The 17,295-nt window shown below is 47.5% G+C and overlaps 1 protein-coding gene across 1 annotated transcript in view; it reads right to left on the bottom strand.

Annotated features, from left to right (window-relative positions):
- The window catches only part of PRCC (proline rich mitotic checkpoint control factor), a 36,487-nt gene extending 29,340 nt beyond the window's left edge, over nucleotides 1–7,147 (bottom strand). The window contains exon 1 of the mRNA XM_029580116.1: nucleotides 4,967–7,147. Within this exon, the coding sequence (XP_029435976.1) occupies nucleotides 4,967–6,856 (1,890 nt within the window). The 5' untranslated portion in view covers nucleotides 6,857–7,147. The remainder of the gene's footprint in view (nucleotides 1–4,966) is intronic.
- Nucleotides 7,148–17,295: the final 10,148 nt, after the last annotated feature.

Raw genomic sequence — 17,295 nt, 5'->3', positions numbered from 1 at the left:
TTACAATGGCCACCCTCCAATCTTCGGGTATTGTAGCTGATTTGAATGAGAAGTTAGAGATTATTCATGTTTAAGTTATTTCAGAAATCTGGGGTTTATACCACCCAGTTCTGGTGATTTGTTATTATTTAGTTTATTGATTTGCTCAATTACATCTTCCCAGTTCACCATGATTTGAATTCAGTTCCTCTGAATCACTCTCAAAGAATTTTTCAGTTGTAGGTATCTCCCCAACACCTTCTCAGTAAAGACCGAAGCACAAAATTCATTTAGTTTTTCTGCTATGGCCTTGTCTTCCCGCAGTAGACCTTTTACCCTTCAGCCATCCAATGATGCAAGAGACTCCCTGACAGGCTTCTTTCTTTGAACATACTTGTAGTTTTTATTTTGAATTTTGCCTCTCCATCAAGCTTCTTTTTCAGTTCTCTTTTGCCCTGCTCATTAATACTTTACATCTAACTTGCTACTGCAATTGTGCTTTCCTATTCATTCGGATTCACCTTCCAGTTTTTGAAAGATGTCCTTTGGGCTTTAATAGCATCTTTCATCTCACCACTTAAAGCATGCTGGCAACCATTTGATCTTCTTTCTATCTTTTTAATGCATGAAATACATTTAGTCTGGGCTTCAAAGATGCTAACCAGCTGCTCCATGAAGCTGTCATTTATGGTATTGAAACTTTACCTCCCTCCATCTCTCGATAAGACATTTACCCAATCAATATCAGAGTAACTGAAATCTCTCATTATTATTGTATGTCTAATTTGTTAGCTTTTCTAATTTCTGTTAGCATTTCACTGTCTGTCTCTTCATCCTGGCCAGGATACCCCCACTACTATACTCTCTCATCATACACGGAATTTCTATCCATAGAGATTCCACAGTGCATTTTGTTTCCTGCAGGACTTTCATCCTGTTTGACTCTATGACATCCTTAATATATGGCACCAAGCCTCCCCAGTTTGACCTGGCCTATTATTTTGAAATAATTACTACCCTGGTATCACAGTGTCCCATTTGTTATCCTCCTTCCACCAGGTCTCCAAGAAACATCTTGGTTTGCTATCGTAGAGTCCAACTCTCCAGTCTTATAATTTAGGCCTCTGGTATTCTCATATAGACAATTCAATGTTTTTACATTGCATTCATGACCTGCCTAGAGGTTGAAATGGAATTATTTGGAATTATTTCTGTCTCCCTTTTATTTAATTGCATCTAGGCTACTTCTGCCTCCATCACAGCCTCTCTATCAGGCTATTCTTAATTTCCCTGTTATACCAGTGTCCTTTAATGATATCTCGCTCCAAAACACACATAACCCTAAATGACTGCTGCTTTCCCCCATGATTTAGTTTAAAACTGCTCTCTCTCTTTTTTCAATATTGGTGCCAGCATCCAGGTTCCACCTCGATTACGGAATAAGTTCCCTCCTCAGAATGTTCCCCAGGTCCTAACAAATCTAAAGCCTTCTTCCCTGCCACCATCACCTCGTCCACACATTGAGACTCCAAAGCTCAACCTACCTCCAGGGTCCTGCACATGTCTAAGAAAAAGCAATCACCTACAGCTTGTTTGTTGACCCTTGAAATCCACTTATTGTCACAGAAATAGAAACAAGCTGGATTTTTTAATGTTAAAACGTCTCTCTTCTCTCAACACTTTTTCAAATTTCCAGTTGATACTACTCTATCATAAAACTAAAATAGGAACATGCTCAAACACAGGTTGACAAAAGAATATAGAAACATGAGCCCTTGCAAAAATGTTTTGCCAGTGTCGTTTTTTATAACTAAGTTGTTAGCTACTTATTTTCCCCTCTAAGTGTAGAAACAAGAGTCAAGCAAGTTGCAGGCAAGACTGTTTTATTGGGCTAACTCAATACTATGATCCCTTCATCAGCTTTGATCTCGCTCTCTTTTGTGATTTTATTAATTCGACAAGACCATACTGCACAATAAATACTGATTTTATTAAAGGCCAATCAAGAATTTGTTTTAGTCGATGAGATGACAGTTGGGTTACTGGGGATAAAGCAGGGTGATAAATACAAATAAATAAAATGTACAGTGACAAATGAGAACAGTTTGCTGGGTCAAAACTTGAATTCCAGAAGGGAATTGAGAGTCTTTTCAGCCAATTTTTCTAAATAAATACCATGAAGAAAAGTAATGACGCAAATTGAATAGACTATAATAAGAATTGTGCGAGTTCATATGATTAGTTTTAAGCCCCTTCTCTAGTGTCAGCGCTTCCTAACTCTGTATAATTCGTTCTTATGTAAAAGTTAATCTTGCCATCTTAACTAGAGACTCACACAAGGGGGCGATGCAATAAATGTGTACAGAAAACGGGCATTCAGTGTTGAGCGCCCGTTTTCCTAACGCGCCCAGCTACCTCTCCTGGGTACGAGATTTAATATTTAAATGAGTGGTTGCGCTAAAAAGGAGACGCTAGGGAAAAATGTGCGTCCCCTAGCGCCTCCTTGGCATCGAGCACACAGGAGAGGGGGCTGCAAAGCGGGTTGGGAAAACGGACATTCAATCTACGAGCGTGCGTTTTCTCCGGCTACTGGCATAGACTCACAAGATACGCGGCCTGGACCGTGTATCTTGTGTGTGTATTGGACGTCCAGAATTTTTTTTTCAAAAACTTTTTTTTTTTTTTTAAACTAAATACTCATTTGGTTCCTCCTACTTAGTATCATGACAATACTATTAGGCGGAATCAATGCACCCTTAGAACGTGGCATACCTTTATGCCAGCTCCAGGCTGGCGTAACATTTTCCGCATTGCAGGGGCACATTGGTTGTGCAAATAATTTATTGGATCGCAGGGATTAGCTAATAGCCTCATCTACACGAATTTCCATGTGACGAGTGCTATTAGCTATGCGGTGATTTGGACGCGCTAATCCCTGTATTGGATTGGGGCTTATGGACGTGTCCAAAACGCGCATCCAATCACGTGTTAAGCCATGCGCAGCAGCTAGCGCACAGAATTGTATTATCCAGCGACATTCCTAAACATGTTCGCTGTCTATGCAGAATTCTCCCCACTTCTTTCTCCTGATTCAACATCCACACAACGAACCACAAATAACTGGTGCTTTCCAATAATAACTTTTGGATTTTTAGTCCACCTCTCCAAACAATGCTCACATTGTTAGAATTCGGATACAATAAAGTCTCTGCCTTAAAATGTTTACTACGTAAGCAGGTACCTGAGGCAATGGGAAATAAAATGGCTTGCTCAAGGCATGGTGGTCGGAGAACCTGGTTTCCCTGTTTCTCAGCTCACTGCTGTAACCACTAGGCCACAAGCCACGGCCAAGCTACAGTTCTAGTGCATTGTCCACGAAATGATCTGTCCATGATATATTTATGACATGTAGGAGCAAAAGCAAAAGGTTTCTCAATGTGGTCTACACAGTTGTATTATTAGGCAATTTATAAGCTGTTCTAGTCATTGGCAAGTATGCCCTAAAAGCACCTACCCTACCGGGAAAAAAAAAAAAGAATATGCCCTGTAGTTACAATAAGTCAAGGGTCAAAGGGCCAGGCTTCTTTTCCACCTTTTGACATTAAAGGGAGCAAAAACTCCTTTTACTTTGTGCACCACTTTATTAATAAAAAAAAAAATAATTGCTCGATATCTGTAAATGTTACAATTAACGTAAGGCGGCACTGTGCCTGGTCAGAGGACCACATGATGAAACACAATTTGGAATCCATAAGGAAGGAGGGTCCACCCGGGGTGAGGTATAATGGTCTCACAGAAACCTACTTTTTACATTTTCAGCGGTGGAAATGCGTGGAGTAACATCACGAAAGGTGATCAGGACCGAATCTATGTATTCTCTTATTTTTTCAGCAGATAACAGAAGTGGCAGGGGGCTAGTTCAATCCATGGGTCTGCCCAGAACCACCTTACCTTCGTCCGAGAATGCCGATTTTCTAAAAGGTGCGGGAGAGCCGGTCCTCCGAGTTGAGCGCCCGCTCACCCGACACGCGCCCAGGCACCTCTCCTGGGCACACGATTCTCTATTCAGATTAGGCCGCGCGCTAATAAGGAGGCACTAGGGACATTAGTGCGTCCCTAGACCCCCTTATTAGCGAAAGAGTTGGCTGTCAGCGGGTCTGATAACCGACACTTAATTTTTACCGGCGTCGGTTTTCGAACCCACCGACAGCCACGGGTTAGAAAAACGGACGCTGGCAAAACTGAGCATCCGTTTTCGAACCAACCGACCAGTGGGCAGATTTCTTTTTTTTTTTTTTTAAATTTTTGGTGCCTCCGACTTAATATCACTAAAATTATTAAGTCGGAGGGTGTACAGAAAAGCAGTTTTTTTTCCTGCTTTTCTGTACACTTTTCCCGGTGCTTTCTAAGTTAACGCCTGCCCTTGGGTGAATAACTAATAGGCACATCAACATGCATCTGCATGTGAAGAGTGTTATTAGTTTCGGGGGGGGGGGGGTTGGCCACGCATTTTCCACACGCTATTACCCTTTACAGTATTTTATTTATTTTATTTATTTAACAGTTTTATATACCGACCTTCATAGTAAATAACCATATCGGATCGGTTTACAATTAACAAGAATAAAAAACTGGGGTAACTATTCAAGTAAACGAAAGATAAACAGTAAGTAGGAATGAGTCAAAAGTTACAATCAACAGGGAAGTATAAGGAGTAATAGGAGTGTGTCGAAAACGCGCGTTGAAAAACGGTGCGCTCAGCACAGAGCACCTTATTGGCCTGTTGGTTGGTGTGGGGGTAGGTGTCCTGGCACCTAATGCTATTGAAAAGAACCTTTAGCCGATAAGAATGAGCTAATTTTTAATAGGGCTAAAGTTGAAAAATGATACAAAATTGAGGCCTAAGCACAGTTTTCACTGCTTCCTTGTTTTGTTTTTTTTATTTTTAATATAGCGACTCCTAGTCATAAAAACATGCTATACTCACATCACCTGTCTGCAGTTCAGGAACTGTGATTCTCACAGGCTCAGCCCTCTTCTTTGGTTTGGGGTGGAGAGAATGTTCCCCACTGGGAGCAGGAAGGCTCTGACCAAGATCAGTCTTCTTAGGAGGGGCAAGAGACAGGTTGGCCTTGCTGTTATCACTAGTACCTGCTGCAGCCTCTGGCAGGTTCAAAACAGGCATGCTGGTGGGGGCAGAAAGGCTGAACCCAGGAGTGCTGCTGGGGGCAGATAGATTGAGTCCAAGGCTGCTGGTGGGGGCAGGAGGACCAGATCCAGGGGTGCAAATGGGGGCAGGGAGGCTGAATCCGGAAGTGTTGGAGGAAAAAGGGAGACTGGGCCCAGGGGCACTGGTTGGTGAAGGGAGGCTGAATCCAGGGTTACTCCTGGGGGCAGGGAGGCTGAATCCAGGGGTGCTGGAGGAAAAAGGGAGGCTGGGCCCAGGGGCACTGGTTGGTGAAGGGAGGCTGAATCCAGGGTTACTCCTGGGGGCAGAGAGGTTGAACCCAGGGGTACTGGTGGGGACAGAGAGGTTGAATCCAGGGGTACTGGTGGGGACAGGGAGGATGAACCCGGGGGTACTGGTGGGGACAGGGATGCTGAACCCGGGGGTACTGGTGGGGACAGGGATGCTGAACCCGGGGGTACTGGTGGGGACAGGGAGGCTGAACCCGGGGGTGCTGGTGGGGACAGAAAGGCTGAACCCGGGGGTGCTGGTGGGGACAGACAGGCTGAGCCCGGGAGTGCTGGCGGGGACAGGGAGGCTAAACCCGGGGGTGCTGGCGGGGACAGGGAGGCTGAGCCCTGGGGTGCTGGTGGGGACAGGAAGGCTGCGCCCGGGTGTACTGGCGGGGGCAGGGAGGCTGAGCCCGGGTGTGCTAGCAGGGGCAGGGAGGCTGAGCCCAGGAGTGCTGGCGGGGGGAGGGAGGCTGAGCCCGGGGGTACCGGCGGGGGGATGGAGGCTGAGCCCGGGGGTACCAGCGGGGGGAGGGAGGCTGAGCCCGGGGGTACCAGCGGGGGGAGGGAGGCTGAGTTCAAAGGTACTGGAGGAGACAGGGAGGCTGAGACCAGGTGAGCTCCTGGGGGCAGGGAGGCTAAAAGCTAGGGTGCTGGTTGGGGTAGGGAGGCTGAGCCCAGGAGAGCTCCTGGGGACAGGGAGGCTAAAACATGGGGTATTGGTGGAGGCAGGGAGACTGATCCCAGGGGTAGTCCTGGGGGCAGAGAGGCTGAAACCTGGGGAGTTGCTGGGAGGAGGGAGGCTGAAATTAGGAGGGGAGCTGCTGGGGGGAGGAAGGCTGAAACCTGGGGGGGAGCTGCTGGGGGGAGGGAGACTGAAACTTGGGGGAGAGCTGCTAGGGGGAGGGAGGCTGAAACCTGGGGGAGTGCTTCTGGGAGCAGGGAGGCTGAAACTTGGGTGGGAGCTGCTGGGGGCAGGGAGGCTGAAACCTGGCGGGGTGCTCCTGGGGGCAGGGAGGCTGAAACCTGGTGGGGAGCTACTAGGTGGAGGGAGACTGAAACCTGGAGGGGAGCTGTTAGGAACAGGGAAAGCCTGCTCAGAAGTTCCATATCCACGGGGGCCTAGCATAGGGGGCCCCATGGGGTGGGGGCCCGGGGGGTAGAGCCCGTGGGAGGGGGTACTCAGCACGTCGAAATAGCCCGACCGAGCGACGGCTACCGCCGCCGGCTCCTCCCCCCGCTCGGCCCCCGCCACGTAAGGCGGCGGGTAGCTAGCCTCGCGCCGCCAGGGGTCCGGCGCGAAGCTCTTCGGGGCAGGGAAGCTGGAAAAGAACCCCCCTCCCCCGCCATCGTCGCCGGGCGTCTCCGGCTCTGAGTCCGAGTCGCTCTCCTCGCTGCTGGCGTAGGCAACCAGGGACATGAGAGCGGCCGTAGAGAAAGGGAGAGCGAGAGGCTTCGAACCGGGGGCGGCGGCGGCTACTCTCAGCCCGGGGATTCTGCAGGCCTCGGCCCGCCGCTCCCCGGCAATCCCCTCCGTCCAACCGCCGACAGCGCCCGCCCGACCTCCCCGCCTCGCTGGGATTCTGGCGGGGCGCGCGGCACTTGCAAACGCACCGCAGTCCAATTAAAAAAAATAAACCTGGACCCCCCCCCACCCCAACTCTCCCGCAGCAACAACTCAGCGCGCTCAGGATAATGGCCGCTCAGGTGAAGACCCCTCTCCCGACGGACTTCAGCTCCCAGCGTGTCCTGCGCCGGACGACCTCTTGCTCTTTGCGCGGAGCGTGGCGCGCTGCATCTCGGGACTTGTAGTACGGCGAAGGTCCGGCCTAAATCTTATGAATGTAGTTTAGGGAAATTTCAGGAAAAACGGTAATTTGACTTTTAAAAGGCTTGAAATCCCGATTTTTCAAAGAAAAAAAATGTTTTTGTACACTTAATCATTTAAGAAGTATTTAGTTGAAATGTCTCTTTAAACTTTACATTTAGTTTTCAGTCATTTATACTGATGTGCATTCAGCTTTGTGGAAAAAGTGGATTCGCTGCTTAAAAGTTCACTGTCGTAATTTCTCCAACAATCCAAAACAGTTCAGTGGCGTTTTATACGATACAGCAGCATTCTGAAAACTTTGTGTCCCCAAATAGAACAGAGCAGACGGACCATGAAATGTCAAGTAAAGTATAGGAAGAAGGAGAGGAGGAGCGGTTATCACACTTTTGTAATTGTATGAACTGAAGCTGTTTGAATAGTCATCAACATCTGGAATCGGAATCTCGTTGACTATCATCATATTTATTCATGAAGGCAAAGTTCATGATAGCCAATGAAGCCAGTCCCGGAACCACATATTTTATTATAGTGACGGCATCATTTATCATTGTTTACAGTGTCATGGGAATCCTGTCTGGCCGAAATGCCTTCGTGCCTGTTTGTCAGACACTACAAGTCCATAATGAACATTCCAGTGCCAACTGCTCGCATAATCCTCAGACAGTATGGCACATAATGAGATTATGCTTAAGGACATCACTAGAACGCTTCCTTTTGCCATAACTAACATAAGTCACCGTCATAAACTGGGAATAGAAAATTGGCTTGGGAAGCCTGGAGTAGGACATTCTAACAAATGTGTCCAACCCAAGAGAGTTGAGGTTGGATAATGGCAGCTTCAGTGCTTGAGGCTCCAACCTGTTCAAGGATGCTGATCTTTGTTCGTTTGCCTTGCCAAGTAAAATGCCAAGAATTTTCCATAGGCAGCGTGGCTAGAATTTCTCACGTGCCTTTAGGTATCTGGTATATGTGGTCCAGGCATCATCGCCATGTGATGACAGTTTTATAAACCATTATTTTGGAAGTTGCTCTAATATCATGGCATTGAAGATTTTCTGCTTTAGTTGATCGAATACGCTGCCTTAGCAATATAGTGTTGAATAGTGAATCCTGTATCTCATTCAGTTAGTGCTAAAGAGCATCAAGAACATATATTATTAATTTTACACACTATCCTTATGCTTCTTTTAAGTTACATAGGTGAGTGTATTTAAATGACTTTGTAAAAATATTAGGAATGAAATCTGACCATCTTACTTAAGATGAAAGAAGATCAGAGACTGTCAAGTGGAACATTCCTCTGATTGTCCTAGCTTCTTGTAATTGATGGAATACAAAACCTTGTTTGATGGGAGATATGACAGAGACAGTCAAATACCCGTCAGGTATTGATGATGCGTAGGAGGTAAGCCTTTTTCAATAGAAGAGAATTCTAGAACAAGAGGTCATCATGTGAGGCTTCAAGGAGGTAGATGCAGGAACATCAGGAACTACTTTCTTCATGGAAAGGGTGGTGGACGTATGGCATGCCCTCTCAGAGTGTGAGGTGGAAAAACTAAAACAGTAATGGACTTCAAGAGGACATGGAATAAGCACAGAGGGTCCTTTGCAAAATAAAAGTGAAGAACTAGCAGAATTAATTAGCAGCTGCGATGACAGAATTAATTTGTAACTGGGTCTGTCTGGCAAGCTGTTAGTAGAGCAATAACTAAATGTCTTAACAGAAACACGCTCATGAGGTCTGTCTGGCAGGCTGCTGGTTCAGTAATAACTAGAAATTGTAGCAGAAACAACAGGTGTTTCTAGCCAGGGCTGCGTGGCAGTCTGTATGCTCCTTGTACTGACCGGACTGGTGCGGCTGGTTGGTGAAGTGCAGTACCAGACAGAAAGCCCTGGATTTGATTCCCAGCTCAGCTCTTCCGGGGGTCAGCTGGGTCTGGCGATGCGGCAGAGGCAGCTCCCACAGCACCCTGGAGGGGGAGGGAGTCATAATCACCCAGTCACGCTAACACCTTGCGGCAAGATTTAAGGGCCTTAACTGCAGGGACTCTGAAAGGACTGCAGTGACTAGACTAGAATAAATTGTGTGCGTGTGGAGGGTTTGAGATATAGAATATGGAAAAAATCCTTAGGTAGTTACAAACGAAAGCTTATGGTACTAGATCTTAGCCCGGGTTCTTATAAAGGAGCAGGAGGAAACTGCCAGGTCAAGAAATATATTTTGTTTTCAGATTTAATCCCAGTCCGGAAATTCTCTTTTCAGGACAAAAGAGTAGTGGCCGTATGGAATTATCTGATTCAGTGCAAATATTTGGCTGACATGTATCAGTCTAAGGAGGTAAGAAAGCTTTGGGTGCTTCCCTTGCAAATGCCTTGACGAAAAGAAATGTTTAATGGTGGAAAAATGGTAACATCTTTGAGCAGAAGGGAAGGCATAGTGCACCCAAAATAGTGAGAGATGGCAGCCATAGTGTTCACGTATGGGACATCGATGCCTGCTGAAATCCTGTTTCTCCTGGGAACGTGTTTTTAAATAGATGAGTACAGCATAACACGGGGCTTTCCAAACCTGTCAGGGTTACAGAATATCCACAATGCACATACATGAGATAAATTAGCATATGCAGGGTATCCAGTGTGTACAAATGCATCTTATGCATATTCGTTGAGGGCATTCTAAAACCGAAACTGGTGGCTGAGTCACCAGGATAGGTTTGGAAATCTCTGGCATATTGGATCCGGAATGGTTTAAGGACAGGTTCCACTTTCTGGGTAGGCGACAGCTTAGCTTGGAAACTGGAACTTGGGTCTTCCCGCACTGTGCTGGAGGGCTGGCAAGTTACTGCCCTGGCCAGCACCTTCCTGATGCACATAATGTGCCAGAGGTAAAGAAATCGTCTAGACTACCCATTCCATTGGCTGCGGGTTTTTTTTTTTCTACTGAAGTACTACTCTGGCCAGAATTATGAATACCTAAAGCATTAGAACACTATTATATAAGTCCAGGACTAGCTAATGCATTAGCATTATGCTTCACTTAAGGTTGGTTAAAAAAATTTCGTTTGTAACTCCTCTCTCATTAAATGCATTAATCATTCTTTCACCTGTTCACTCTCACTGTGCTGTATATCAGGTGACAGGATAATTGACTTCTAATGCGCCCAGTTACACAGTATGAAGTAAAGAAGAGTATCGGTGGACTGTAAGCAGGAGGAGAAAAGAGGTCACAATATAAAACTCTGGGGGGGAAGGGGTAGACTTGAGAAAAATCAGAAAACAGTTATTTGCAGAAAACGTGGAGGATGCTTAAACTGCCTCCCAGTGGAGTTGGTGGAGACAAAACCTAATAGAACTCAAGAAACCCAAGATCCAGAGCCTCCTTTCTGTTGAAAGAGGTCTGCCTCCTGTGCATTAATTGCATTGGAAGTATTTGAATGTCTCTATCATATCTCCCCTATACTGCCTTTCCTCTAGGGTATTTATTTATATTCCTCTTTTTTGTTGCTTCAAAGTGGATTACATTCAGGTACTGTAGGTATTTCCCTAGTCCAAGAAGGTTTATAATCGATGTCCATCAGCGTTCGGGCAGGTCGGTCCCCATGAGTGAGTTATGCACCTCTGCCAGCAGATGGAGCCAGAGCAAACGCTGATGTTATGGCCATATAGTCCCTCCCCCAACATCAGCCTGCCAGTATTCTCCATCTCCAGAAGATGGTGGACATCCATTTCCTTCGGAAGATTGCCTGTGGGTAAAAAAAATAAAAAGAAGAAAGAAATTGGAAAGGAGATGTCTATGCAACTCGGCTTGCCTCCTGAGGTGATACCGTGTGGTCCCTCTTTCAGAAGAGTGCCTTCAGTCCAGAAGCCTTGAGTGGCGTGGACCTAAATTCGAATTAGTGGTTGCAGGCCAAGAGAAGCTCGGCTGTGAAGGCTTTAGCTCTCTCCCCCCATAGCCAGGACCCATTCTCAGCTAAGGAGGGCTGAGCTCAGGTAAAAGTTTTTATTTTAAAAAACCCCAAAAAACAGCGAAAAGGAAGAAAGCAGGTCTCTTTCTTTGGTGTTCAACTGTTCCGCTCACGTCTCTGGGGAGTTCTGTGAGGTGAGGAGATAATGCAGGTGTGATGGGTTGAGCAGCCATTTGGCTAGGCCCCGCTCCCAGGCTTCTCCCATTTTGGCATGTGGTAAGCCACGAGGTAGCTTTGCGCATTTTTTGCTGCAGGCCCTCGGCATAGACCTGTGCATCAGTGTGTACATCCGTTCTCGTCTGTGCGTCCAGTTTGGGCGTTCTTCCTTCTGGATGCACAAGATGTGTGTCCAGCTTAGATGTCGGTACTGGGCGTTCAGTCTGAGCATCCAGTTGGACGAGTGGCCTAGGTGCTAGTGCTTGGACGTACATTTTTTGTGCATCCATTTTGGGCGCGGCTTATATGTGCAGGTAATCTAGGCATGAGCCTTTAGCAGTCTGCATGCTTACAGCTATAGCGCCCACAGCAAAGAAGCCTAAGCACCTCTTTGTGTTGCATGCCACATCAGAGTCATTCAGCTGGAGCTTTCTTTAAGCCTGTATCAGTGCTGCCTGGATGCTTGGGGAGATTTACCTCCTGATTTTGCCAGTGATGGACCATCTCCTTGGTCTGAGGGGAGTGGGACTGAGGGAGACACGTCGGGGATGTCACCTCCCTTGATTGATCCACGGGTCGTGTCCTCAGGGGACACTAGCTCTCAGGACGTCAGGTTTGGGCCTATGGGACCTGGAATGGACCCGTCCTCCTTTTCCTGGTAGAATTCTTCCAAGGATTGCAGACATTTCTACAGGGCCGCCCTTCTGTTGCGTTCATGCCTGTTCTCGCCCTCGCTCCACCCTCTCTACCTTGGTGGCGACTCCCTTCGGCTCTGACGGACAGATGCTGCCACGGCTTCTCCTCGCCGCTTCTCCCCGGAATCCCCGGGCTGGCCTGACGCTGCGGATCCGCCATGTTCCTGATGATGTAAGGGTGCGCGCGCTCCAGAGTTTGTACCGGCAAGGGCGTGAACCTTGGGGGCGTCCCCCTGTAGTGACGTCATCCGCTTCCAACTTAAAAGGTCTTCGTTTGCTACTTCGAATCGAGTTAGCAAGGAGGAAACTTCTCTGCTGCTCTGCCTCCACAAACCTACCCACTCCTCGGGGGCCCCGCTCTCTCTTCTTGATTTCAGACTGCTAAGACGGAATCCGGTACTTGCTCCTTGAGGGCCTACATCCCTGAAAGCTCAGAAGACTCCTTTCTGCCTGGAAGCGATCGCAGACGTGAATACTGTGAGTTCTATTACAGATGGGAATCAGTACTCGCTCCATGAGGGCCTATGTTCCTAATCTCCGAAGACTCCCTTCTGTCTAAGACGTTATCGCAGGTACGGAGATCATGAGTTACTATTGCAGATAGGAACCGGTACTCGCTCCACAAGGGCCCATGTTCCTAAAACCCTTCATAGACTCTCTTCTAACTCAGAAGCTATCGCATACCTATTTCTGGTACATTACTATTTCATATTGCAGATAGGAACCAGTACTCACTCCACGAGGGCCCATGTTCCTAAAACCCTTCACAGACTCTCTTCTATCTCAGAAGCTATCACATATCTATATCTGGTACATTACTATTATAGATTACAGATAGGAACCGGTACTCGCTCCATGAGGGCCTATGTTCCTAAAACTCTCCAAAGATTTTCTTCTATTCCAGAAGCCATCTCATACACAGATATTGTGAGTTCTTATTCCAGACTGCATATAGGAACCAGTACTTGCCTACGGCTCCTGTTCCTGAATATACTGAAGACTCTCTATTGCATAGAAGCCATTACAGATATCTACAATTGTGAGTGTATCATCTACTACTGGTTATGTATCCAGCATACCCTGTCTACTCACTACCTATAGTCTCTCTCTGCAGCTCAGCAACCCAGAGATCATAGTTCCAGTATCTGAGGGACTTCAGTCCTGTCGGGCATATCAGCTCACTACTGCCACCTCTGGTGGTTCTACTTCCTGCCTAATAAAGAACTATCTGTGTTTGTCTCCATACTCCAGCCTAGCCGGTGGTCCCTCTCAGGATATCCTCCTGGGGGCGCTGTCATCTGCCATCGGCCCAAGGATTCACCAATTTCCAATAAGTGTTTATTCCTTACACTACTAGAGCGGTATCATTCAGACTGCCACACTGTGGGAGCCAACCCACAACAGATTATTGACCCCGCCTATGGAGTATTACAGATTGCTAGCTCCTCCCCTTGAGGGAGCAGCCTTGATCAGATTACTCACTCCTCCCCTCTGGAGGAGGTGATCCATAACAGATTGCTAACTCCTTAGCACAGGGGTGGGCAATTCCAGTCCTCGAGGGCTACAAACCTGTCGAGGTTTTAGGATATCCTAATGAATATGCATGACATAGATTTGCATACAACTGAGGCAGAGTGCATGCAAATCTCTCTCATGCATATTCATTAGGGATATCCTGAAAACCAGACTGCTTTGTGGCCCTCGAGGACCGGAACTGCCCACCCCTGCCTTAGCAGATTCACAACAGATTGCTAACTCCGCCCCCCTGGTGGCGTGATCAATAACAGATTGCTAACTCCCCCCCCTGAGAGCGTGATCAATAACACATTCTGAATTGGCAGAACCTACTAAGGTACTTCTGTGCGCTCTGAGTGCTCCTCCGCCTGTATCCACAGTCAAGCACCGTGGCGTAGTGCGGTCTGACAGAGCTCAAATGTAGGTGGATCATGATGATACCAATGGTGAAGGGGGGGCTCTCCTGGTGAGGAAGGGGACATTCCCTCAGATATGGAACCATATATAACTATTCTCCATTTCTTTCAGAAAGATGAGTTGCTGGGTTTGATCTTGCAGACCTTGAAGACCCTTGGAGTGGCTGGGCCTGACTCCTTGGGGACGCAGAAGAAGGATCCTATTTTGGTCACCATGCTCAAGGCTTCTTGTATCTTTCCCCTCCTGGATGCAATCCAGGAGTTGATTAATCTGGAATGGAATGCGTCAGAGGCATCTTTTAAAGGGGGATGCCTATTGGCGGGTTTATACCCCTTAGATCTGCGGGCCAGAGAACAGTTGTGTTTCCCTAGGGTGGATGCCTTGGTGTGTTCTCTCATGAAATGTACCACCATCCCAGTAGAGGGAGGTATGGCACTGAAAGATGCTCAGGATAGGACTGAGGCTATCCTAAAGCAAGCCTTTGAGACAGTGTCAACTAAGTTGCAAATGACTTCTTGTTTCGCTTTGGTAGCTTGGGCTACCTTGCGTTTTTGTCATGAATCTGATGGCGCTGGGTCCGATCTTGGACCTACGGTAAAACCGGGGGTCGCTTTCTTAATTGATGCGGGATGTGACTTGTACGCCCAGCCGCCAGAGGAACTGCTTCAGTTATTGCGGCCAGGTGGCAGCCATGGCTGTGCAGTGGTCCGCAGATACTATTTCAAAGTCCAGTCTTACCAAGCTGCCCTTCAAAGGCTTTCTTTTGTTTGGCAGTGAATTGGAAATAATGGCAAGTAAATGGGGAGAGACCCAGGTCCCTTGATTGCCAGAGGACAAGAAACACGTTGCCCAGTCTTTTCGGGTGACTGGCTGTTCATGAGACTACCGGGGTTTTTGGCCTTATAGGGGAGTTTCTTCCCAGAAGTCCCGCCCCTTCTGCAGGTCTCGATCCTTTTGCCCCCGGGGACCTCGAAAGGATGCAGGCTCCAGAGGTGGAGCCCCTCAGTCTTTCCAATGACAGTTTGTGGGCTCACCTGTTGGAGGAAGAGATAGATGGTCGCCTGTCCCGTTTTTATCACAGGTGATTCCTAGATTACTTCAGATCAATGGGTCCTTGAAGTGATTCGGGATGGGTATGCTCTAGAATTTCTTTGCATTGCTCCAGATGATTTCATGGTCTCTCCATGCAACTCCCCTCAGAAGAGGGTAGAAGTGGAAACGATATTACAATGGCTGTTGAATCTGAAAGCGGTGATTCCCTTTGTTGCGTCCGTCAGTGCTAGACGGCTTCGCCCCGTTTACCTCACCTTGTTCACGGCTCCTCCCGCCTTCCTAGGAAAGATGGCTACCGCCGCGTCTACAAGCCGACCTCTCCGGCGTCCCCGGAACGGCTATGGTGCAGCCTCCCGCCATGCTCCTCCCAGGTACCTACTAGGGTGTGTGCGCGTGCTCCACCCACGTCTTTATTCCAACCTTGGCGCAAACATCGGGGGCGTTCCCCTTTGCTGTCATCATGCTATCCGGGTATATAACCTATTCTAATTTGCTAGCTTGTTGAGATAGCAAGGACTTGAATCCGTTCCTGTCTACGCTACTCTGCTGCTTCCGTGCTGCTGCTGGAAGCTCTCTCTCTGCCCTTCGGGGTAACTGCTAACCTGGGTACCCGCTCCACGGGGGCCCTCTGCTTTATTTCAGGTGCCTTACAGGGAACAGGTACTCGCTCCTCGAGGGCCTGCTCTCCCTGCCTCGGTGCCTGCACTATCTTCTTCAACCTGGTGGAATCACATACCTACAGCAACCATCTAGTGAGTAATCTAACTCTCAGTCTATCTCATCCACAGTACTACCTTGCTGGGAAACCTGCTTCGGAACTTCCCTATACCAACGGGCTGAGAAGGGCTCCCTCTGTCGAGGTCCCTGAGACTGCTACTACCAGACTGCCTCACTTCTGCCACCTCTGGTGGACTCTTCAAGCTGTATAATAAAGAACTAACTTTGTGTTTGTGTGTTCTGAGTCTAGGCCAGTACTGTGGCTCCTCACGGGGCTCCTCCCCGAGGGCGTGGTCATCTGCCACAGTACCCAAGGATCCACCCAAACACCACTTAACCATAACAGATTGCTAACTCGATGGATTCAGCTCAGCTCACTGTATTACAGGCCATTCCAGGCCTGGCCCAGCGAATCTCCGAACAGCAGAATGCGCTGGAATGTTTGACCGCTGCATTCAACCTACTGCACACACAGATGAACTTACCTTACCTACGTTGGAAAGTTAAAATGGCCGACGAACAAAGACATTCCCGCCTTTTTCTCACTACCCTCCACGGCCTCGGTATCCATGGTGGAAGGTCTGTTTTTCATTTTCTTGTTTGCAATATTCTGTTCGCCTCTTCTTTCTGGTAGTAGTTATTTAGTTTATCATTTTCAGAGTGGGTGTTTGCTGTATGCATGCCACTCCTCTTGGCGGAGATTTCGATGTTTGTTATTTACAGCCTCTTCTTTGCATTTATTGTGTTTTTGATGTTTGTTATTTCAATGTAACCTAGTTATGTTTCTCTCTTCTTTGCATTCAATCTGTTTCTGATGTTTGTTACTTGCAGTTCCTGTATATGTTACCCTTTTATTTGCATTTTTACTGTTTTAGATGTTTGGTATTTAACTGTTACCTGTTTATGTCACCCTCATCTTTGCATTTTTTCTGTTGTGGATGTTTCGGTTTAGACTCTTGGCTTTATGCTCGCCATTGCGCCCTGTACCTTTTTTGTCATTTGCTACATTTTCATCAGTCATTAACCCATGTTCCCCTTGTTATTTTCTCAGACCATGGACTAACATGGGGTTCGATTTGATACAAGGCAAGGCAGAGTATTTCTTCCGTAGTCTCGGATCCACATGTTGATGCTGCGAGTTTGATCCCTGCAGAACTCTGTTCGTCCGACTATGGGATCTTCTCTACAGGTCCTGTGGTTAATGGCCTCTGCATTAGAAGTGGTTCCCTGGGCAAGGGCACATATGTGCCCTCTTCAGCACGTGTTGCTCTCCTGATGGAGTACGCAGTCGCAGACCTATGTGGTAAAACTGCTTCTTCCGTTAGAGATGAGATCCCAATTGGATCATCTCAGGAAGGGAATTTCTCTGATGATGCTGGATTGATTGGTACTCATGACAGATGCGAGCCTTCAGGGCTGAGGGGCTGACTGTCAGAAGATGGTGGTGCAAGGGCATTGGAATGCAGTAGTGCGACAGTGGAATATCAACAGACTGGAGGCATGAGCAGTT

Source organism: Rhinatrema bivittatum, chromosome 16 (assembly GCF_901001135.1).
Source record: "Rhinatrema bivittatum chromosome 16, aRhiBiv1.1, whole genome shotgun sequence".
NCBI classification, from domain to species: domain Eukaryota; kingdom Metazoa; phylum Chordata; class Amphibia; order Gymnophiona; family Rhinatrematidae; genus Rhinatrema; species Rhinatrema bivittatum.
This window is presented reverse-complemented; position numbering and strand designations above follow the sequence as displayed.